The following is a 22,903-nucleotide window of genomic DNA, read 5'->3' as shown; positions in this document are numbered from 1 at the left end:
ACACATCAGAATGAATTAACTCCAATATGTGCTTGCTCCGAGCAGTTGATCAACCAAACGTCAATCTATGTTGCTTGCTTATAGCGCAGTGCTTACAAGATGGTAAGTTTACCGATTTGAGCCCGGGAATGAGATTACGTTCTACAAGAATCTTCAAGTCTCGTTCTGACATGTGGCCCAGTTTGCAATGCCATATCATCGTCATTTCTTCTTGGCTTGCTGAAGCAACTAATGTCTCTTCCTCTTATAAAGTATCTCCCACAAGCATGTATAGATTTGCTGCAATCTTTACTACTTTTATTACCACAAGAGCTCCTTTAACAACTTTTAAGATCCCACCTTCAATATGGATCTTGCAACCAAGTTCATCCAGTTGCTCAATCGACAACAAATTTTTTTTCAAACCCTTTATATGTCTTACCCCTTGAAGCGAACGAATAGAACTATCAAACATTTTTATTTTGACAGTACCTATTCCAACAATTTCTAAGGCATGATCGTTTCCCATAAACACAGATCCTTCCAAGACAAGTTCATATGTACAAAACCAATCATGATGAGGAGTCATGTGCTAGGTTGCCCCTGAATCAACAATCCAGACATCAGTGAGCTGTTTGCTGCCTTTAGAACCAATTGTTGCTTCGCCATATAGGATTTCTCCATCATCAGAGGTACTCACAACACATCCTTGAGAACTTGATCCTTCTGGAACCTTCTCCATACTCTTCTTATTCCAACAATCTTTCTTGAAGTGCCCTCTCTTGCCGCAATTTTAGCATTTGAATTGCTTCTTTTCTTGTGACTTTGGTCTACTTTGGCTCCCACTGGAACCACGCTCCATTGATCTTCCTCTTATCATCAACAGCACCTCTGCTTGCTTTGAGCTCTCTAATCTATCTTCTTTATTCTTGCGCCTAAATTTTTCTTCAAGAACTGCAACAGCCATATCATCAAAAGAAAGATAATCAGTCAAAACATTATTAGTTAAGTTAATGATAAGTTGATCATATGAATCTGGTAGACTTTGAAGTAAGAGCTCTACACGTTCGTTTTCTGCTATGGTATATTCCAACTATGAGAGTTAGAAAAATAGCGTATTTAGATTATTGATATGATCTGTTGCCGATGTGGACTCACTCATTTGAAGAGTATAAAGTCTTCTCTTCAAGAATATCTTGTTGTGAAGTGACTTGACTTCATATAATTTGGTGAGAGCATCCCAAATTTCTTTTGCTGTCTTTTTATCTGGTACACTTGATAAAACTGAGTCAGCTAGTGCCAAGTGTAAATTTGCAACAGCATTGTTATCCATCTCCTTCCATTTTTGATCTGTAATTTCAGTGGGTCTACCTTCAATTGATGCTACGCAATTGTCTTTTCTCATAATGGTTTTTATCTTCAGTTTCCATATGGAAAAATTACTCCCACTGAATTTTGAAATTTCATATTTTGCTGCCATTTTTTTTACGCAATAACTTGTAGCGGAAGAAAAAAAAAGATCAATCAGCAATCTTTGGCTCTGATACCATTGTTAGGTACCAGACAAATGACACAGCAAAATATAGAGATGAAAATTAGAAATTTGTATAGAATATGAAAACAATTGAATAATTTTCTTTGAGAATTATAACTTCTCTCTATCACAAGGAGACTATAATAATACTCTTTCTTGACAAAAGGAGAACACACTTCTCTCTACATATATAGGAGAAAACTACTCAAAGAAATATTATATTATTCTATTTGGATGGCTTGATTTAAATGAATTAAAGAAAAACTCAATTTATAGATGAGTCTCTTCAATATGAACCATCCGATAATTAAAGGTATATAATCTTCTCTTTTTCAACCATCAAAATTTTAAGGTTATAAACTAAGATTATTTATTACCTTTCATTTTATTTAGTTATTATTTATTTATTTATTTTCTAAAATTAGCTTTACTAATTTTTACATTAAATGTTAGGAATAATTTTAGAATTTACTCTAAATATTGGAGACAAAAATAATACTTTACTCATTTATAAAGTGTATGATATCTTTTTTAAAACAAAAAAAATATTGATTTAAAATAAGAGTTTATATCCAAATAAGTCCCTTAAAATTTTTGCACCGGATGTTTTTATGAATTTGGTTAAGATAGAGACTTATGTGTTTTATTTTTATAAAATTTAAAAACTTCAATGTAATAAAAAAATTTTAGGGACGAAAACGTCTAATGCAAAATTTTTTAGAGACCTAATTGAATATATACTCTTAAAATAAAAATAAAAATTTTCTACTATTAAGTTTAGAATTTGAAAAAAGAGAATACACAAATTGATTTAATAGTCATATTTAAACTCATTGAATTGACTCCTTTTTCAAAGCATATTATTAGTCTTGTGTGTGAACCGGAATCTCAATTTAATAGGTCATATAGTCATATCAATATGGGTTCAAAAAAACACTAACAAAATGAATAAGGACTAATGCGAATTATGTTTGTATAATTTTGGAACCAAACTAAATTATCCACTATTTTTTTATGACTAAATTAATTGAATCACAATCTTTTAGTAGCTAGTATTCTTTTTCTTTTTTTATGATTAGCCTCTATTTCACCTCTTTAGACATCATTAATTCCGTTTAGGTACTACTTGCCAGGCTTACCTAGACAGAACTAATGCTTTTTTTTTTTTTTCTAATTTCTCAGAAAAAAGATTGTGTTATAATTAAATTACATAGAGAGAAATCATCACTATTGTGAATAAACGTTTTATGGTATTTTCATCTTTTCGTCATTGCTATCAAAACAAGAATGAATAAAACACCAATGAATTTTATTATTCAAAATATGAGAGTTATCATTTTAGTATTTTATTAATTTTCTTTTCTTCGACATTGCTATATAAATAAAAGACCAATTAATCTTATTCTTCAAAATTTGAGCCACCCACGCTCCAAAACAAGCCTAGACTAACCTTCACTCTATCTGTTAATAATCAAAGTTATTGTTCTACTAGTATTATTCGTTACTAACGCTTCCCAATCTTTTAAAAAAATTAAAAGTAAAAATTTATATGCAGTTATCTTTATATAAAATTGATAAATAAAAATTGTTTGATGATAATAATTTAGTCAAACATATCAAATTATCTGACGATTCTCAACTATTAACTTCGATGGAATTAATGCCTTTAACTAAATTCATAACAAGACAAGACATATCAAGTCATTCTCATGTAAAATAGTGTCTATGTTGTAGCAATAATAGGTGTATATGCTCTTTTCCTCATTTAATAAGATGTTTACCATTGTCTTCCAATAGCTTCTATTATTTGAGTATAGTTCAATCTAGGGTTTCTTAGGTCTCAATAATTTTCAGCAAATATCATAACAAAGAACTATTTGGATGTGATCTTAATGTACTTCTTCATCTATTGGAATAGCCCAAACAAATATATATTTATATTACCGAGCAACCAATGTGGCTAGCAAGTACTTGATGGAAATGTGACTATTATTTGGGTCAAGGTGTTGGACTTACCAATCAAACGTAATTTTTCTTTGGTCTAGCAATCAAGGCATTAGAGCAAAAGAGAGTAAGTGAAATAAGAGTATTAAAATTAAGGTGGGCTCGAATCGAATCGGATCGGATCAAAATTTTATTTATTTTCAATTTTTATATGATCTGATTGGATTAGATATTTATATTTTTAAATTAGATATTAGATATTACTAGTTAAAAAACAAAAAATAAAAAATATTAATAAATAATTCAAAAATTTAAAATTTTTTCCATTCTTTTAGATTTATTTATTTCTCAAATATTATTAAATAATATTTCTTAAACAATAAAAATAAAACAATCAAATCTAATTTTTTGAGATTCTAACAATAAAAACAAACAAATAATAATATAAATTTTAATATACCAATCAACATTTTAAAAGTGTATTACTATATGTATTTTCTGTATTATTCGAATTTGCAAATCTGTAGATTAAATCTGCAAATACATATATAAAATATGCTATCTGATCCAACTTATTTGTGGATATAAGATCTGATCCAATAAATTTACGAATCAAAACATATCTATAAATTTTGGATCAGATATAAATAAAATACTACTATAGATCCTATAGATTGAATCCAGATTTTTTATTAATTTGGTACGTACTTGTTATATGAAAAAAATAAAAATAAACTTTTTTCAATAAATATTTAGGTAACTTCTAATTGTTAGCTTAAAAAAATTATATTTGTTTTTGTTGGTTGATTATTGAACACAAAAAGTTCTTTGGTCATTAACAAATGATCCTGAATTTGAGTTCTAGAAAGGGAAAAATCCGGAGAAAGGACGATTTCTTTAAAAGTGAGGAGAGTCAAGAAATTTTTATAGGATTTGCTACAAATTTATTATCATAAACACAAATGCTGTAATTTTCCGCTATGAATTTATTAGAGACTCACGCCAAATTTTACAAGTGACTTTCCACGGTAAATAGGAAAATATTAGCTTTGCTGTAAATTTTTTTTTTCTAATATGTTTAGACAAAGTAGTCAAATTCGTCGCAAAAAATATCTACAAATTTAATTTGGTTGTATCTTTGATATAATACATTAATTAATACATATAAATATTATATAAATTAAATACATAATGACTAATTTAATGAGAGACTTCTTATATTTATAGAAGGTTTATATAATAATTTAGGTAATAAATATTAAATTATATATATTGTGCCTAATAATGATAAATACTATTAGACCAAACTTGAATTCTAATTGCCATATACATACAATATAAAAATTTGCCAACATAATATCCACATTAAATTATTTGTAGAAAAAATGGTTTTGCTCTCTCTATATATATGTATCATATAATGCCACTAATAATTATTATTAAATATTTAATGGTAAAATTTCTAATATTCTTAATTTGTTAAATGCATTGGTGATTTTAACATTTTATTTTTCATTAAAAATTTTCAGCATAGTGGTTATTATTTTCTATATGTTTTATTTGACTTATCTAGTATCTACACAATTTAAGAAATTTTCCAGGTTTGAAAAATATTAATTAATTAGTCTTTTTTTCCCCAAACAAAATCTACACAATAATAAATTAATAATGCATTGAATACAAAAGTGTTGGTGAGTGGAACCCACCACCCACAAACCAGAGCCACCCAGGTTGAGCCACCATCCTTTTTATCATTGTAAGGTAACATAACAAAGCTTTTAGTCCCTTGAATAGCCACATATATATTATAAATAATATAATACACTCATATATATACATGCCATCCTCCAAATCATAATTTATTCAAAGGTGAAGAGGGGGGCACTTAGATTCACTTCACATCACACATCAAACAAACAAAACATTAAACACTCCCTCATCCTAAACCTAAAACCAAACCCAAAGCCTAATCCTCATTTCCTTTTACTTTTTTTTTTTTCCTTTTTGTCTTTCAATTTGAGTTGTGTAAAAATGCATTGAATTTATGTTATATGTTATATATGGTCTAATATGGGTAGGATGTGACGGGAGTAGATTCTCTCCGGTGAAAAAAAATCTGGATGCTGTCAAGTATTGAATCTAACTCTTTATTATTTTTTTTTTCTTATTTAATTTTAGTCATATTTATAGAATTAATGGTAAGAGATCACACTTTATTTTTTCAAATATTTTTTTTACCGGAGAGAATCCATTTCCTGATGTGACTAGTGCCGATCCATTGTAAGCACATTATTACTAATAAGCAAAGAAAAGAAAAGAAAAGAAAAGAAATAGCATTTATTTTGGTTTGGACTTTTGCTCTAATGCAATGACTCACAAGCATTCACTCGCCTCTATTTAAGCGTCTCTTTCCTTCACACAAATCTCTCCCACATCTTCATCATAATAATAAAAATAATAATAATAATAATTCAATTCATATATATCTATTTTGTCATTGCTAGTGTTAGTGTTGAAGCTAACTACTACTCTTTGTTACGAATTAAACATGGGTGGCATCAGCCTCGAAGAGATAAAGAACGAGCAAGTTGATCTGGTAATAACATCTTCCATCACCCACTTCTTTCACTTTCAATCTTCTTCTTCTTCATCTTCATTTTTCATCATTCTGTTTCTCACTTTCATTATTCTTTTGGAAAATTTAAGAGCTTATCAGCTTGCTCAATTTTTCTTTGTTTTGGTTTCGTCAATTATAATGATTTGGTAAAATTAGACAATTAAATTTTTTCTATATCTACTTTGCAAAATTAAAGGAAATAAGATCGAGAAACAGATTTTCCATGCCATTTATGCTAAGTTTAAATTTGCATTATTATTTTTTTCTTGTTTGCCTTTGCTTAATATGACCATACAAATGGAAAACTGGATCAGTGGGATTGAAAGCTTCAACTTCTACTGATTAAAATTTGTATTTATTTTTATTATTGTCATATTTTTTTCTCTCTATATATATGTACATATTAAATTTCTAATAATAAGTTTGAATTTTAAGAGAGATTTGTGATTTTTTTTTTCCTTCCTAAACTTTTGGCTTGAATAAAACTGAAACTGTGTCCTGGGATTCTAGACGTTGTTTCGTTACTTTAAAGACTTTAGGTTATTTTTGGGGGGTACTTTTGGTATTTTATTACTTCAATTTTGATTAGTTGTATAAATAGTTTTATACAATTAATTATTATAGTAATAAGAATTTAATTTTGAGGTACTGTAATTTTACGCATCCAATTATGCCATACAAAATAATTATTCTTCATATTAATGACATAAATTATACGACTATGTAAAATATTTTATTTTGATCGTGCATCAAAATGAAACTCTATTAATAATAAGATGGAAGAGTTTTTTTTTTTTTAATATACTATTAGATGTTTAGGTAGATAAAATTGATTAACTGAATATTTCTATTGGCTTTTACTTTTTGTTTATAACTTTATATCGATATTCTGGACAGTTATCAAATAAAATATTTATAAGCTACAACTATTGATGCTTTTTTTTTTATTAATTAATTATTTTGATTCTGCTTTGTTAAAAGCATGAAACAAATGAGTGTTTAAGAAGAAAGTGTGTGGAGTGAGAAGTACTGAACTCTTTTCATTCTGGCTGGTCCACTTGCATCCTCCATCATCTTCTTTATTAGTTTTATACTTTTATTTGTATTTCTACGTTAACTTCATTTTTTTTTATGCTTTTTATTGTATTTTTTTTTTGTAATATTAAAAGTAATTTATAAAATTATAGTAAAATATCATATATAAAAGAATAATATAAATACTATTTCTTAAAATATACAATATAATTCACCATTTGGTATAGGATTTAACTAATTATTATTTAAAAAGACTAGATATTAAATATGGAAAAAATTGTATTAAAAAATTAAAAGAATTAAATTATAAAGAATTTAGTATATGAAAATTATGTAAAATCTAAAATAATTTTTAAGATAAATAGTTTTAGTTAATAACTTTAATACACTTGTTAACAAAATTCTTTATTATATAAACATATAAACACATCTTTTATGTTGGACATCAAATAATAGATTTAAAAAAGTAAATGATGGAAAAACGTTCTATTTTACAGATGACATGAAATTTTTACCGTAATATTAAAAAGACAAAAAAATTAAAATTTATTTTATTTAACATTAATTAATAAATATAAAATAAAATAAATTCTAATTATTTTTGATTAATTTTTTTATTATTAAATATTTTCGTAATTTTTAACTGCTAGCCAAATATTAAAATTATTAAATTATTATAAAATATATAGACATCACTATTATTTTTGTCCTATAACAGCAGAAAAAAGAAGAGGAGATTTTTCTGATTTTATTTATAAATTTATGTATATTAATTTTAACAATTATAAATAGAAGAATATTAGAAAATTATCAGAATTTATTAATTTTGATCATTAATTAATTATTAACGTTTAAGAATATGAGATAAAGTATATTGTTGAATTACTAGACTAAAAAAATTAAATTAAAAAATTAAATCGATAATTAATAATAAAAAATAATAAATTTTAATGACGGATAGTATTTTTCTTATAAATATGCATAAATTTTTAAAATATAAGTGTGTAACGTACAAAGAAATTAATAGCATAACTGCATAAGTGAATCTACCCTGAAATTAATTATATGCATTTGATAGCGACGAGGTTTAGCATAAAGGTGGTATCATTTTCAATAATAATATTTAAAACTAAATTTTTAGATTAGTCAAGATTTAGAGACCAGTATTGGAGTTATTTATAATATAATATACCCTCAATATTATGAGTTATGTTTTTTTTTTACTATAACATATTGCAAATTTAATAATACAAGATAATAGTAAAGTTTTAAATTCCACATGATGAGAAGACAAGTATTTCCATTAAAGAAAAGTAAAAGATATGATGACACAATTATTTGTGATAATGTATGTTGTATGGAGCTTTTTTGTTGGGTTAAGTTAGACTTTAGATTCCGAAAAATGCGCAAGTTGAGATGAGGGTAACTACAAATAAAATTGAGGGCAGAGCGTACGGCACGCTTCTCTATTTCGGTATTCACGCGCCATTTTTTCTGCCTTTTTCCATCTCTCTCTAATAAATACTTTAGCCTCTATCATTTTCATGCCTGTTCCTTTCAATTATATATTATTATTTTATTTCTAGTTATATTATCTTTTCATATTTGTTTCTAATAGTAATATTTACAAAAATTATATCTATAATATTAGTTTAACCTTTTTCATTTCTCTATTTAGATAATTTTAAAGGGGAAACTCAGATGCAGTCGACTTCACGTGAAGTTGATACTTGAGAGCTGTTAAATGATTTAACTGATTTGACTAAATTTTTATCTAACAACTTTTAGGTATTAACTTCACGTGAAGTCGACTTCACTAGAGTTTTTACCTAATTTTAATTATTGGATAGATAAATATATTTATTTTTAAGAATTGAAAATAAAGGTCAAGATTCCTTCTAGGAATATGAAATTCACTTCCCACAAGGTCAAGGATGTAAGAATTTTAGTATTTTACTGTTTCTCATGTTTGACTTGAGTGATAAATACTATTCTCTTTAAGAGTTTGATTGAGTATTTGATTATAATTTTAATGAGCCATATAAATTAAGGTTATATTAATTTTTAAATAATTCTTTAAATATGTGTAAACAAAAAATAATGTAAATATTATTTCTCGAAACTAATATACTAAAACTAAAGAAATCTTATTAAGAATATTTGTTAAAGGTATTTAAATTAATAAATAAATGTAAATTAAATAGTAAGCTATTAAAATTGTTTATATATTCAATTTATTAGAATGATAAAATAAATTCTTTTAACTAAGGATTTATAACATTCTTTTATTAAACTTATTAAATTAAAACATAAAATGAAAATATATACAAAACATACCGTTACATTTTACATAATAACTAGTTTTTGTGGCGATTGGATAGTGGCGGTTACAAACTTTTGTAGTTCATTGCATGTTAGTATATGAACCAAAATGACAAAAGTGATTAAGTGATCGTCCATTCTCCTAATCTTTTGTTGCGGATACTGGCAAACCTTGTTAGTACTTAGCACCATTTTGCGTTTCTTATTTATTTATTTTGTTAGATTTGAAAGAATAACAAGGTTGAATTGAATGTTGTCCCCCACAGGAACGAATTCCAATTGAGGAAGTGTTTGAGCAGCTGAAATGTTCAAGAGCAGGTTTAACCTCAGACGAAGGTGCCAACCGCCTTCAAGTCTTTGGCCCAAACAAATTGGAAGAGAAAAAAGTATGTTTTCTTCTAACATACTATTGTTCTTGCAGTTTCTCAGAGTTTTATAGACTAGTTAGATAACCAACTTGAATTAGTCGATTCGTCTGCTTAAGCAAATGTCGAGTTGAGATCCTTAGATCCACTGATTAATCCTTAGTCTGTCGAGCTGAGGGATACATAAAATTGATGTAAGTGATTTGATTTATGATTACAGGAGAGCAAGTTTTTGAAGTTCTTGGGGTTTATGTGGAACCCCTTGTCATGGGTGATGGAAGCTGCTGCAATAATGGCAATTGCTTTGGCAAATGGTGGAGGAAGGCCCCCTGATTGGCAAGACTTTGTGGGAATCATTGCTCTTTTGGTGATCAACTCCACAATCAGTTTCATTGAAGAAAACAATGCTGGAAATGCTGCTGCTGCTCTCATGGCTGGTTTAGCTCCTAAAACCAAGGTACTAAGAGATGGGCACTGGAGTGAACAAGATGCTGCAATTTTAGTACCAGGAGACATAATCAGCATTAAATTAGGAGATATCATTCCGGCCGATGCTCGTCTTCTGGAGGGAGATCCTCTAAGTGTGGATCAGTCTGCTTTAACAGGAGAATCTCTTCCGGTGACCAAGAACCCCACAGATGAAGTATTTTCTGGATCAACAGTGAAGAAGGGTGAGATAGAAGCAGTTGTGATTGCCACGGGTGTGCACACCTTCTTCGGTAAAGCGGCTCACTTGGTGGACAGCACTAACCAAGTTGGACACTTCCAGAAAGTGCTTACAGCAATTGGTAACTTCTGCATTTGCTCAATTGCTGTTGGAATTCTCATTGAGCTCATAGTCATGTACCCCATACAGCACCGAAGGTACAGAGATGGAATTGACAATCTGTTAGTCCTCTTGATTGGAGGAATTCCGATTGCCATGCCAACTGTTTTGTCAGTCACTATGGCTATTGGCTCTCACAGGCTGTCTCAGCAGGGCGCAATCACGAAACGTATGACAGCTATTGAGGAAATGGCTGGGATGGATGTCCTCTGCAGTGACAAAACTGGAACCTTGACATTGAATAAGCTCAGTGTTGATAGAAACTTGATTGAGGTCTTTGCTAAGGGTGTTGAGAAGGAGTATGTTATCCTTCTTGCTGCAAGGGCCTCTAGGACCGAAAATCAGGATGCTATAGATGCTGCAATTGTTGGCATGCTTGCTGATCCAAAGGAGGTAAATATACCAAAACCACTCTCTTTAGGACAAGAAGAAGGATACAGATAAAAATTTTAATGTTTTCACTGACCAGGCTCGAGCCGGAATCAGGGAGGTCCATTTTCTTCCATTCAATCCTGTAGACAAGAGAACTGCTCTAACTTACATTGATTCTGATGGAAATTGGCACCGTGCCAGCAAAGGGGCTCCAGAGCAGGTAAAAACTTGTTTCATTGCCACCTTCTTGTGATGGTTATAAGGTTGACAAAGGCCTTTTTTTCCCTCTTTATTTAGATCATAACCCTTTGCAACTGCAAAGAGGATGTCAGGAAGAAGGTTCATGCAGTGATTGATAAGTTCGCGGAGCGTGGACTTCGGTCTTTAGGTGTTGCAAGACAGGTACACAAAGCTGATACCAATGTCTACTCTTGAATGCTTCTATACTGATACTAATCTTTTATTTGTGCTGGTATGATCTTTGTAACAGGAAGTACCTGAGAAATCAAAAGATAGTCCAGGTGGACCATGGCAATTTGTTGGTCTGCTACCACTCTTTGATCCTCCCAGGCATGACAGTGCAGAAACCATTAGAAGAGCACTTAACCTCGGTGTAAATGTTAAGATGATTACTGGTAAGGCTAACATCAGACATTTTTTGTAACTCATAATAGTGTTACCATGACTTCAAGTCTATAGCTTTGAAATGTTTTGTGTGCCTCAATCTTCAGGGGATCAGCTCGCCATCGGCAAGGAAACTGGTCGTAGGCTCGGAATGGGAACAAACATGTATCCATCATCTGCATTGCTTGGCCAAGACAAGGATGCTTCTATTTCAGCTCTTCCAGTTGATGAGTTAATTGAGAAGGCTGATGGATTCGCCGGAGTGTTTCCTGGTAGATTTTTCATGCAGTGTGATTACCTTTCAAAATTTCAATTGCTTATTTTATTCTTTGTATCACATGGTAGAACACAAGTATGAAATTGTTAAGAGGCTGCAAGAGAGGAAGCATATATGTGGAATGACGGGCGATGGTGTAAACGATGCCCCTGCCTTGAAGAAAGCCGATATTGGAATTGCTGTTGCTGATGCTACAGATGCTGCAAGAAGTGCCTCTGATATTGTCCTCACTGAGCCTGGTTTGAGTGTCATTATCAGTGCTGTGCTCACTAGCAGGGCTATTTTTCAGAGGATGAAGAACTATACTGTTAGTTTCTTTCATTACCTAACTTATTGTTTGAGTTCATTTTAATGTTTCTAGTTACCTGATATCAAGTTGTTTTGGATTGGTGAGCAGATCTATGCTGTGTCAATTACTATTCGTATTGTGGTAAGTGAAGAAAATAGTTTGAAACTAAAGAAAGCTAAGCTTTTTCACATGTGATTTATTTGTATATTCTTTTATTGTGCAGTTTGGTTTCATGTTCATTGCATTGATCTGGAAGTTTGATTTTGCACCCTTCATGGTTTTGATTATTGCTATACTAAATGATGGTAAGATAATATCTGCTTCATATTCATGTTATTTATCTTGGTTTCTTCTCCTTGTCACAGATAAAATACAAATAAAATTATTGATTTGGCTGAAGTGCTAACACTATATTCCTCATTCTCATACAATTAGGCACCATTATGACAATATCCAAGGATCGAGTGAAGCCATCGCCGATGCCTGACAGCTGGAAACTGAGGGAGATATTTGCTACCGGCGTTGTGTTAGGCAGTTACATGGCACTGATGACAGTAGTATTTTTCTGGGCCATGAAAGATACCAACTTCTTCCCGGTAAATAATTTATGTCTAATCACTGCTAAATCAAGATAGTGGATTAAACTTTCACTTTCTCACTTTACCAATTTTTTCGCATTAGAAGATCTTTATCTTTTTTGTATGTATTGTTTAGTTGTTTTTTCTTATCACTATTATGAAGTAATGAAATCATCAAACCTGATGAAGATGACTTACATTGTTGCAGAACAAGTTTGGTGTGAGGCACATTAGAAATAACCCTGATGAGATGATGGCAGCTCTGTATCTACAAGTCAGTATCATAAGTCAGGCTCTAATTTTCGTCACTAGGTCTCGCAGCTGGTCGTATGTCGAAAGACCCGGTCTTCTCCTACTAGGTGCCTTCTTGATTGCTCAGCTGGTAAGCTTGAACCTCTTATTCCTCCTTCAGCATATGAAATTTTGTTTTCACAATTATTATAGCACCCAAAAACTGTATATCTCAAGTCTGAAATGCTAATTAAGGAGTATGTTTCATCATTAGAACAAAAGAGATGCATATCTATTATCTCATTGTTTCCATCCTTTTTATTCTTGAACAAGAACAAAACACTACCTTAGGAGCTGTTCTATCAACTAGTCTTGAATTTCTCTCTGTAATTGACAGGTAGCAACTTTCATAGCAGTATATGCTAACTGGGGCTTTGCAAGAATCAAGGGAATGGGATGGGGTTGGGCTGGTGTAATTTGGATCTACAGTTTAGTGACATACATTCCTCTTGATTTGCTCAAATTCGCGATCCGCTATATTCTGAGTGGAAAGGCATGGGACAATCTTTTGGAGAACAAGGTATGTTCTTATATGATTCATTGTTCTTACAGCATTTTTGATGTAATCAAGAGGGATCAAGATTCACAAAATGCTTTTTCTCATGCTCTCATTACAGACTGCCTTCACTACCAAGAAAGACTATGGAAAAGAAGAGAGGGAAGCACAGTGGGCTGCAGCACAGAGAACACTCCATGGTCTTCAGCCTCCTGAAACCTCTAACCTCTTCAATGACAAAAACAGCTACAGGGAGCTTTCTGAGATTGCGGAGCAAGCAAAGAGACGTGCCGAGGTTGCGAGGTAGGCCATTTTGTTAACTTATATGACTTCAAGACAGTGTTTATATCAAGTTCTTTAAACAACTTCCAATCTCAATGTGTTGTATAGGCTTAGGGAGCTTCATACTCTCAAGGGACATGTCGAATCTGTGGTGAAGCTCAAGGGACTCGACATTGATACTATTCAGCAGCACTACACAGTTTAAAGAACAGAAGAGGTAACAAGCTTCAGTGGAAACTGTTTGGTGGTTTTCTGAGATCATAAGCAGATATAATGAGGAAGAAAGACTCAAAAGGCCTAAATCTCAATCATGTCTTTAGGTTATCCAAAAAAGAAATGTTAACAGTGTTGTGAAAATGTGAATGGTTACTCCATTTTTCTCAAATTATGCTAGGATGAGAGAGGTACTGTTCTCTTTTGCAACCAAATAACATCCTTTTTCTTTTGGGATGATATTAGTGTTGTTAAGATCACATTTTAATAGCCCAATATAATTCTCAGTGGTTATATGGTTTTTCTAATATTGAATTTGGTTCTCTTCACATTCCTCAACGCTAATCTTGTAAGTTCTGTCAATGTTCAATAATGTAAGCAGCATGTGGTTGGTATATAGAGATAATAAGAAAAACCCATATGTTGGTAGTTTAGCTAGTTTAAAACTAGAGACATGTGAAAAGATTAGTGGGACTTAACTTTTTGTAAATTTTTAAAATAAAAAATGGTTTAATTGGTAACAGGATACATGATAGCTAAGTTCTATTGATAATTATGATATGTGTAGTGGTTTAAATTGAACTTAAGAAATTAAAAAAAGTGACACTTAACTCTGTTTAAAGATGCTTAAAAAATAAAGTTTCACCGAAGTTCTTTTGCAGAAAGGGATCCTCATGTGTGAAACAAATATAGATTTTCACTACTGATTAGACTTTGTGTTTGCAGACCTAAATTTGGCCACACCTTCCTAATCAATAGTAAAAAATTTATATATGAGTAAAAGTATCTTAACAATTTTATAAGCAAGGAACTATTTCCATCCTTTTCCATGTTTTAAAACTTATTATCTATGTCTGCAAGAATAACAAAGAACAGAAACAAGTAGTTGATTATGAATTGTTTAGTTAATCATAGTGCAATCTCTCCTGATTTCTCCCTGGTTCCCTGCTCTGATCCCTATCCTTCCAAGCTTCCTCATAGCAACCACAAAAGCCTGTTCGAATTCTGTGCCGTTCGAGGCGAACAAGTTCACTAGCTTTCTTGATCTTTTATCAGTGAACAAAGTCTGGTCAGAAGAAAGAAGCCCTTTTCCTTGTTGGAGATTCTTGTAGTACTGGTTATCAAATGTTCTAGGTGTAGTTGGATCCATGTCTATGGCAATTCTGGGGTCAACACTTTTAGGACACAGTTGCAGGAGTTGTTTCGCATATTCCGGATTCAATGTTGGATCAATTCTGTTCTTGGTTCTGAAGTTGTAGATTCTTTTGGAGAATTGGTTGCAGTGAGAGAAACCAATAGTATGTGCTCCTGTGAATGATCATACATTTCAATGGTTCATATTTTTTCTTTTATGCTTTCACACCTCTAAATAAATTTTGTATTTTTCAGTGCTTCTATATTTCTCAGTAACATAGTTGCCAAATAAGCTATAAACCATGTTTATTGAAAGTTAATATAAATTATATTATGAATATTGAACCTTTCCTCAAAAAGTATATTGATCATTATGAATGAAATATGAAATACCTGATAATGCAACAAGATCTCTAAGGGTGAGTCCATTTGAAGCAAACATCTGAATAAGCTGTGTTAGTGTGAAATCAGCATGAGGTAGATGGTGTCTCACACTAGCTTTTGTACTGATTCTCCCATCTAACCTTCCTAACTCAACTGCATAAGATGGTCCTCCTGTCTGAAAACACCAAATAAATTCTCATTTTGGGATTTGGATTAAGCTAAATTATATGGAGAAGTGCCTTTCACATTCATTTTGCATTTAAAATCTTCTATTATTTATCATTTACTATTGAACAGAATTTTAACGTAGTTTATATCCTCTCCAACAGTAAATGATTAATAATTCTTTAAAAAAAATACTTCGTTGCTAAGTGATAACTGCCTTTTTTAAGTTTTAGTGCACATATTAAGACCGTAATTTTTTTTTTTATTTTCACAGTATTCTCCAGTTTGGCATGTCAAAAATTAATTTGTTGTGGATCCGAACTTTATTTAAGGGGTTTATAGCTGGACAATAGGTTACTGCATATATAAGACTGGACTTGAACTGCAGACTGATGAGCTAACTACTGTACCAACCCAACCCAAGTTGATTATATACATAATCTTCCAAAAGATATGAAAGTCAAAGATGTATGAGTCTGCAAAGTTTATGTTTATTATTTACCAAAGCAACAACGTCCCTAGCAGCCATTGCCAAAATATCAGCACAAGAAACCTTATTTTGGCAGCGAGGGACACTATCCACAGCAGCCTTGGCTTTGATGACAGTATCAAAACCGTCACCAGCCAGTGACAGATTGATACCGTTATCCTTCTCTGCACTGCTGTTTCTTGATGCCAGCATCACTGAAGCATCACATCCCTGTCCACACACAAACAAATTTCAGTATTTTCATGTTTTAATAGCCACCGCATTGCATGCCTCAATAGCCATAACTAACACCTGTCTGTGGTATAAGTGAGAGATCCTTGGAAATAAGTGTGTATATCCAATAACAACAATTGTAACAGCAACTGCGTCGCAAAAAGAAAAATAGTACACATAACTGTATGTACTATGTACTAAGTACTAACCCGAACAAAACAGTCGTGGAAAAATAACCTCAGTGTGCCCGGTGCTGTAACAAATGTCTGCTGAAGTTTTGTTTCGACGGCGGTGCGAACTATGGATTCAACATCCGGGCATGTGTTCCGGTAATAATCGAGGCGAAGTTGAGCATCACAATTACTAGCCAAGAGCTGCAGAACAAGATAAAATAGAATCTGAGTACTCATCTTGTGTTGTGTGTAACAATATTAACTTTGGTCTTGTGACTATTGCATCCTTAAATAGTGGAAAAGGAGAAATGAAAGTAAGAATAATGGAAATATATATCCTTTTAATTTCTGAGGAATCTTAGATTGTTCAATGTGACGGAAACAGAACAAGAGCTAGAGACCAAGAAGAAGTGCTTTTTGGCCATTTGGGAGAATAGTCTGACAAAGCATGCACTCTCATGCTTGCATTAATTTGTGTGAGCGGAGCTCTTAGGAGTGCTGAACCAACTTCTTTATTCAAAGTGCATCAAGGGAGATACTACCACTAAAAAGTCCTCGTATAAAAATAATATTAAAAATAGTTAGACGGTTTAGTCAAACGTTTTTTTTAAACAAAAAACTCAACACAACAAGATGGAGCATCAATAAAAAAATATTACAGATAAAATAAACTAATTCATAATTATTTTAGGCAATGCCATTAACAACCCAAAATATCAAATATCACTTCAGTCTTTGTAACTCCTAATCGACCTATTAATTACTTTTGCAATACTTGTTTCTTTATTTCTGACGATTTTATCTTTCATTTTCAATCAAGTATTCCAAATGATAACAATAAAACTAAACTCATCAATACTCTATCAATTAGTCAAGCATATTATTTAATAATTTATAATATAATATATATATATTATTTCTTACCCTTTTAATGTATATTTTATATGACTCAGTAATTTAGTATCTGATTTTCTCTTTAATGTAATTGCATGCCAACTACAATTTGAGACATTTTGGACTCTGTAATGGGTAAATCGAATTCTTAGAGATAGGACCGAGATCAATGGTTCAATTGGAAAAAAGAAAAACAGAAAAGGAAAAAAAAAAGTTAATTGGATCCAGAGAGAAGTATGGTGTTTAGCATTTCTTTTGCTTCATTTTTATTGTTATATTTGCAGCAACAAAGTGTGATAAAAGCTGTATACGCACAAACCTCAACCACCACTTAAAATGTAGCATTGTGACCAAAATTCTTACATCTGTATTATATTGTTAATTTATTTTCTCCTGATTGGATCATCACCAAAAGTCTAAAATACCCCTTTCATTTTAAGTAGTGTGCACATTGGTTCTGAGCTCCTGATACCTTAAGATTTAAGACGTGCAAAATATATAATTTATTAATAACAACACATTCTTTTTCATACTAAATAAATATTTTTTTTATATTTCTGTAATTATTCAATTTTAACTAAGATCAAGTGTGTAGTTTACAGTCTCTTTAATCATCAAAACGACACCTAAATATCCACCAAACTATAGGAGAACGAAATGCGCATTCCCTCTACTCATCATCAAGAAGATCTAAGGAATATCAACACCCTTCATGAACCACAAGAAATCCGACACGTTGAACTTCCCGCTCAGCTCCACCGTGTCCTCCCCCACCTTTCTCAGCGCCTCCGCTTCTCCTCCCCTTTCAGAACAGCTCTTCTGCCTCATCGTCATCATCGATATCACGTTGTTGGTCAGCATCATGAGTTCTGCCCCAATATCCACGGTCTCACCGGCTAACCCTTTCTTTGCCAAATCGCTAAGGAACCTCTTCCTCTCTTGCTGCCTCACGTGGAAGAGCTGGTGGAGCATTTTGCCGCCCAGGAGCTCCGACATGCACACCTTCTTCATGAACTTCCAATAGGATCCGTACGGAGCGAACACGAAGTCCTTGAATCCATAGGATAGGCTCTCCGCGGCCACGGTTTATGTGTTGGGGGGTGGGAGAAGGAGGTTTCGTGGATTTTGAGGAACTCTCTTGCGACTTCAGCGGTGGAAGCCATGACGCAAGGGGGAGAGGGTTGAGAGAGAGAGAGGTAGGTAGGTTAACGTGAAAGAGGAGAGGAAGATTTTTATAGATTTTAATTAGATTTACCTAATCAATTTTAAATTTTTTAAATTTTGAATTTAAAAAATTTAAAATTAATTAATTATTAATATAAATTAATGTGATTTTGTTTAATTTTTAGCTGGTAAGCTTTTGGTTTCATATACTTTTCCATATAATAATATCTACTAATATTTTTTTTTTCAATAAAAGAAAGTAATTAACACACCTAAGAGAAATACATATTTTTTTTTTTAATTTCTTATAATAACATTCTTTTTTCTCGTGTTATCCATAAGTACACTAATAAAATCATATTTGATGTAATTAATATAAGAAAGTTAAATCTAAAAGGTAGATAGTCACCAAAAAAAAAAAATCTAAAAGGTAGATTAGTCCGTTAGTATCATTTTAACTTTAAAAATAAAGATATCTAAATAATATTTCAATTTTTAATTAAAAAATAAATAAATAATATACAAAATATTATAATTTCTTATATATATCGAATATTACACCGTGTAGTGTTTACAAAATCAAAGTTATATATATATATATATATGAAACAATATTTCAAAGGTTAAAATAGATAATTGATATATGAATATCTAATTTTAATATCTCAGGTAAATGCGAGATTGCGAAAGTAAGTTTCTAGTTGTTTGGCCCTCGACGGACGTTTGCATCCAAAAACACATCGCATTCAACTGGTAAAATATTACCCAAATACTTATACTTTGACTCTTCATTTAAAGCATGTAAATGTTCTGGCTAAGTCCATAAAAATGTTATAATTTTTTTTTATAATATCTTTAATCATTGTCTTTACTCTTTAGCAAGGCCCTCAGAGTCTCAGACAAATTAAAAAAAAAAAACACCTTGCTGTGTCACCTTATTCTCAATAACTTTACTACCTCCAACTTGCAATATGAATATTTAGATTCCATGCAGTTTAGGGGTACTCTACCGCTATTTCCAAAAATAGAAAGAGAAGAAAACAACTGATTAAAAAGAATCCAATATTCATTTTCAGAGAGAAAAGTAAATAAAGGTAAAATTGATAAAAACATATATGTCAAAAATGTAAGCCTCTTCAACATATGATAAGAACTTCAATTATTGTCACAAAAACTAATTTTCACCGAGACATATGTTATCTATCAATGTATAAAAAGAAGAAAACTGCGGATCAAGAACCCCCCCCCCCCCCCCTCTCTTCCCCTTTCTCTCTCTCACTCTAGAAAACTTCAATAGATGTTAATGTTGTTATTGATATTGAATTTCAATCAATCCTCATATTCTAAGAATACATAAAGAGAAACCTTCAGCTATTGTACATGTCATAGTCCCTTGTTCCCAGCTAAAACAACAGTATACCTGCAAAACTTCTTGAGTTTTCTTTCTCATTGGCTGCAAAGCAGAAAGAAAAACCTTATGATCTTTAAATATGGCGAATACAGCCAACATCAATGCTAAACATACAACAGTGCAACCAATCATGGGCTCGATTTGATAGCACCCCTGGTTGCAGTTAAATAAATCTGTGAACTGTGATCCATATTAGCCCTTTAAATAGAACTCAGAACCAGCATTTGATTCTGGAAGGGCTAGAAGTCACCCATGGTATCATGGGTCTCATCTGGTTCGGCTCCTCCTCGCAACGAGAGCAAAACTAAGTTCACCAATGAACGCCAAACTTGGCTGGGCCACACAGAACCTTAATGAACAGACCCTACCTTTGCTTTAGAAGAAAAACTTTAATACACGTTATCTTTCAAAGGACTGCATAGAAATTTTCTCTAGCAACAGAGGCCAATCTTCTCCAAGTTGCCGTGGATTTAGCTGCATGGCAATGTTAAAATCATGCAAAGATACAGAGCAAGGTGGTCTGTTTTCGGGCTCAGGTTCTACCGGCCCAACAATGCTCTGCAAATGTGAATGATTATTTGGCCACATGCCGTTGATGACCTTCCCCTGAATCTGTTTTGGGACAGAGGGCTTCCTTGACTGATTTGTAGAACGAGCTCCAGCTAAATCGACACAAGACCTGATCAACCGTTTCAAGTACACATCTACCATGTTATTCAACGTGTTCGCACATTCTATAGAAACACCACCAAGACCTTGAACCGTGGCAATCTCATCCATGTGCCGTCTCAAGGTATCTGTATCATGCAAGCTACCACTGTCACAACAACTAACAAAACCACCACTGCTACTAATGGGCACTGCTTTGCGGGACCCACCCACGCTTGCAGAGCAATAAGGAATCCCAAGCGGTGCTGTCAGAGAACCTCTAGAGAAACTGAGGTGGTTTAACTGCTCCACCTCTTCCCCATCTTCAACAAACGATATTTTGGTCGGCCCCTTGTCATTTATTCTTGATTTTTCAGCAGGTCTATGAATAGCGTCCCCTATTTCAGTCTCAGGTAGCTCAGCAACTGCTTGAAGATGCTGTATGTGCCTTTGATAATCACATTGACTAAGTGTTCCATTCTCCATTTCAACCTTACTACCACTGTCTTCAGTAGCTGTGGGTTGATGAGCAACAGAGTCAACTTTCCCATTTGGTCCAAGAGGGCTTGGTCTATCTTTAAGCTTTCTATCACGCATTCCGGACCGAACTTTGCGCGGGGAGACTGGCAGAACCCCATTTGACCAAATGGGTGCATTTTGATTTTGACTTTGGATGTTGGTAACACTCGGTTCATGTCCATCTTGTCTACTAGGAGATATGTTAGTAGCATGTGCTACCGATTTCGGAGTACCGGATGGATGTACTGGTGGTGGAGATTTTGCTTGGCAAGCATTCCTCAAAATCGACCTTATAAGACGATTATGCAATGGAATATTCTCCCTTCCAAGTACCCGAAAGCACAACTTGTCAAACTCATTCTTCCCCAGCTTCTGACTCAAAAACCTGCTCAAGTAATAGAAATACCACTTCGACTTATCAGCTCCAACCTTCTTTATAATATGTGCTTTCAATTCGGCCAAATCGAGTCTAGAGCTCTTCTGTGGTTGCATCTCTGAACAGAAAGATTCATACACCATGCAAAAAATCAGCAAATAACCAACCAACCCGAAACGTCGATTTCAGCTGAATTGCAGTTAATTCTGTTTCCAAAGAAACCGAAATCTACCCTCTCTCACATCATTTAACTTAAATCAAAGTACCATATACTCTGCATATCACAACAACCAGATGCACAAATCATACCAATAACTGTAACAAACCAGAAAGTTGCAATTCTGAAACTGGAAAACAGTTACATTATAGCACAAAATTCACAAACCAATACAGCAAACAGTGCAAAAGCCAAATCTCAACTTCCCAAACACCAAAACCCTAGAGATCAAAACTGCAAACGGAACTTGCTAACTCTAAAAGCACGGAAACATTGAAACTAACCTGAATTCAGCGAATTGCGTGGCAAATCAAAACCCTAAGCACCAAACTTGGGGCTCGAACCACCATGCCTGTTGCATCGTAACAACACGAAGCGCGAGCATTACTACACAACTTGCATCTAATCAGAAACCCCAATTCTTGAGCGAAATTCGAAAGCTTCGAACTTCAAATCATAAAAAGATCACTGAGTTGAACGAAACTGAGCAACGCCAGCGCGAAAAAGAAAATTAAAAAATAAAAAATAAAAAGAAAGAAAATTTTGAAATTTGCAGCAATGGAAGGAAGCACAATGAAGAACAACGACTTAAATAAAACTTTTTATGTTTTAACCAAAAAAAATTAAAAATGAAAAACAAGTAATTATTACTTGATTGATTTCTATCTTTTACGTAAGATTATTTGATTTCATAATGTAAATATATATATTTTTTAATTTATTCATCAATCTTTTATCTTATTTTGCCTTGTCTTATTTTATTTATTATTGAAACAAAGATAATTATAAGTTTATCACTTTGACTTTCATATTTTAAATTTATATGTGATATTTGACAAAGCAAATGTTTTTTAAAAAAAATTTAAATCTTTTATCTTATCTTGCATTATTTTGTTTTCTACATATATGATATTTGACAAAGTAAATGTTTTTTTTTAAATTAAATCTTTTATCTTATTTTACATTATTTTATTTTCCATTTAAACAAAATTATATAAATTACTCCTATGTTTTATTTTATTTAAACAAAATTATTTTACATTATTTTATTTTCCATTTAAAAAAATTTAT

At 32.1% G+C, this 22,903-nt stretch overlaps 3 protein-coding genes across 4 annotated transcripts; 1 reads left to right on the top strand and 2 right to left on the bottom strand.

The window, feature by feature from the left end:
• Positions 1 to 5,294: 5,294 nt before the first annotated feature.
• On the top strand, positions 5,295 to 14,352 carry LOC112755481 (plasma membrane ATPase 4). The gene is made up of 15 exons (XM_025803601.3): positions 5,295 to 6,053; positions 9,698 to 9,817; positions 10,017 to 11,015; positions 11,092 to 11,214; positions 11,292 to 11,396; positions 11,485 to 11,629; positions 11,726 to 11,890; positions 11,964 to 12,202; positions 12,293 to 12,325; positions 12,408 to 12,489; positions 12,620 to 12,780; positions 12,971 to 13,144; positions 13,391 to 13,573; positions 13,671 to 13,852; positions 13,940 to 14,352. The coding sequence occupies exons 1-15, from the start codon at positions 6,006 to 6,008 to the stop codon at positions 14,034 to 14,036; spliced, it is 2,856 nt and encodes a 951-aa protein (XP_025659386.1). The 5' UTR covers positions 5,295 to 6,005; the 3' UTR covers positions 14,037 to 14,352.
• A 368-nt stretch (positions 14,353 to 14,720) lies between these two features.
• Positions 14,721 to 17,182, bottom strand: LOC112755482 (peroxidase 45). Its single transcript, XM_025803602.3, has 4 exons — positions 16,640 to 17,182; positions 16,230 to 16,427; positions 15,572 to 15,737; positions 14,721 to 15,352 (listed from the first exon to the last, which is right to left on the bottom strand). The coding sequence occupies exons 1-4, from the start codon at positions 16,838 to 16,840 to the stop codon at positions 14,946 to 14,948; spliced, it is 972 nt and encodes a 323-aa protein (XP_025659387.1). The 5' UTR covers positions 16,841 to 17,182; the 3' UTR covers positions 14,721 to 14,945.
• Positions 17,183 to 19,955: 2,773 nt separating this feature from the next.
• LOC112755480 (uncharacterized) lies at positions 19,956 to 22,587 on the bottom strand. 2 transcript variants are annotated; one of them, XM_025803600.3, is made up of 2 exons: positions 22,117 to 22,587; positions 19,956 to 21,733 (listed from the first exon to the last, which is right to left on the bottom strand). In XM_025803600.3, exon 2 carries the CDS (start codon positions 21,729 to 21,731, stop codon positions 20,472 to 20,474), a length of 1,260 nt encoding a protein of 419 aa, XP_025659385.1. In that variant the 5' UTR covers positions 21,732 to 21,733; positions 22,117 to 22,587; the 3' UTR covers positions 19,956 to 20,471. The 2 variants fall into 2 exon arrangements, with proteins under 2 accessions (XP_025659385.1, XP_072077506.1); XM_072221405.1 differs by having other exon boundaries at positions 19,956 to 21,889; positions 22,117 to 22,496.
• Positions 22,588 to 22,903: the final 316 nt, after the last annotated feature.

The sequence above is a fragment of the Arachis hypogaea genome, chromosome 16, assembly GCF_003086295.3.
Source record: "Arachis hypogaea cultivar Tifrunner chromosome 16, arahy.Tifrunner.gnm2.J5K5, whole genome shotgun sequence".
Lineage (NCBI taxonomy): Eukaryota > Viridiplantae > Streptophyta > Magnoliopsida > Fabales > Fabaceae > Arachis > Arachis hypogaea.
Note: the sequence above shows the minus strand (reverse complement) of the source record. Positions and strands in the feature narration are given on the sequence as shown.

Excerpts from the sequence above, each read along its gene's own strand:
- LOC112755481 (XM_025803601.3), top strand. The coding sequence starts at position 6,006 with ATGGGTGGCATCAGCCTCGAAGAGATAAAGAACGAGCAAGTTGATCTG. Across the intron at positions 11,397-11,484 it reads CTTTAGGTGTTGCAAGACAG|GAAGTACCTGAGAAATCAAA; the intron begins GTACACAAAGCT and ends TCTTTGTAACAG. Across the intron at positions 12,326-12,407 it reads CAATTACTATTCGTATTGTG|TTTGGTTTCATGTTCATTGC; the intron begins GTAAGTGAAGAA and ends TTTATTGTGCAG.
- LOC112755482 (XM_025803602.3), bottom strand. The coding sequence starts at position 16,840 with ATGAGTACTCAGATTCTATTTTATCTTGTTCTGCAGCTCTTGGCTAGT. Across the intron at positions 16,428-16,639 it reads TCCACGACTGTTTTGTTCGG|GGATGTGATGCTTCAGTGAT; the intron begins GTTAGTACTTAG and ends GTGTGTGGACAG. Across the intron at positions 15,738-16,229 it reads CTAGGGACGTTGTTGCTTTG|ACAGGAGGACCATCTTATGC; the intron begins GTAAATAATAAA and ends TGGTGTTTTCAG.
- LOC112755480 (XM_072221405.1), bottom strand. The coding sequence starts at position 21,758 with ATGGTGTATGAATCTTTCTGTTCAGAGATGCAACCACAGAAGAGCTCT.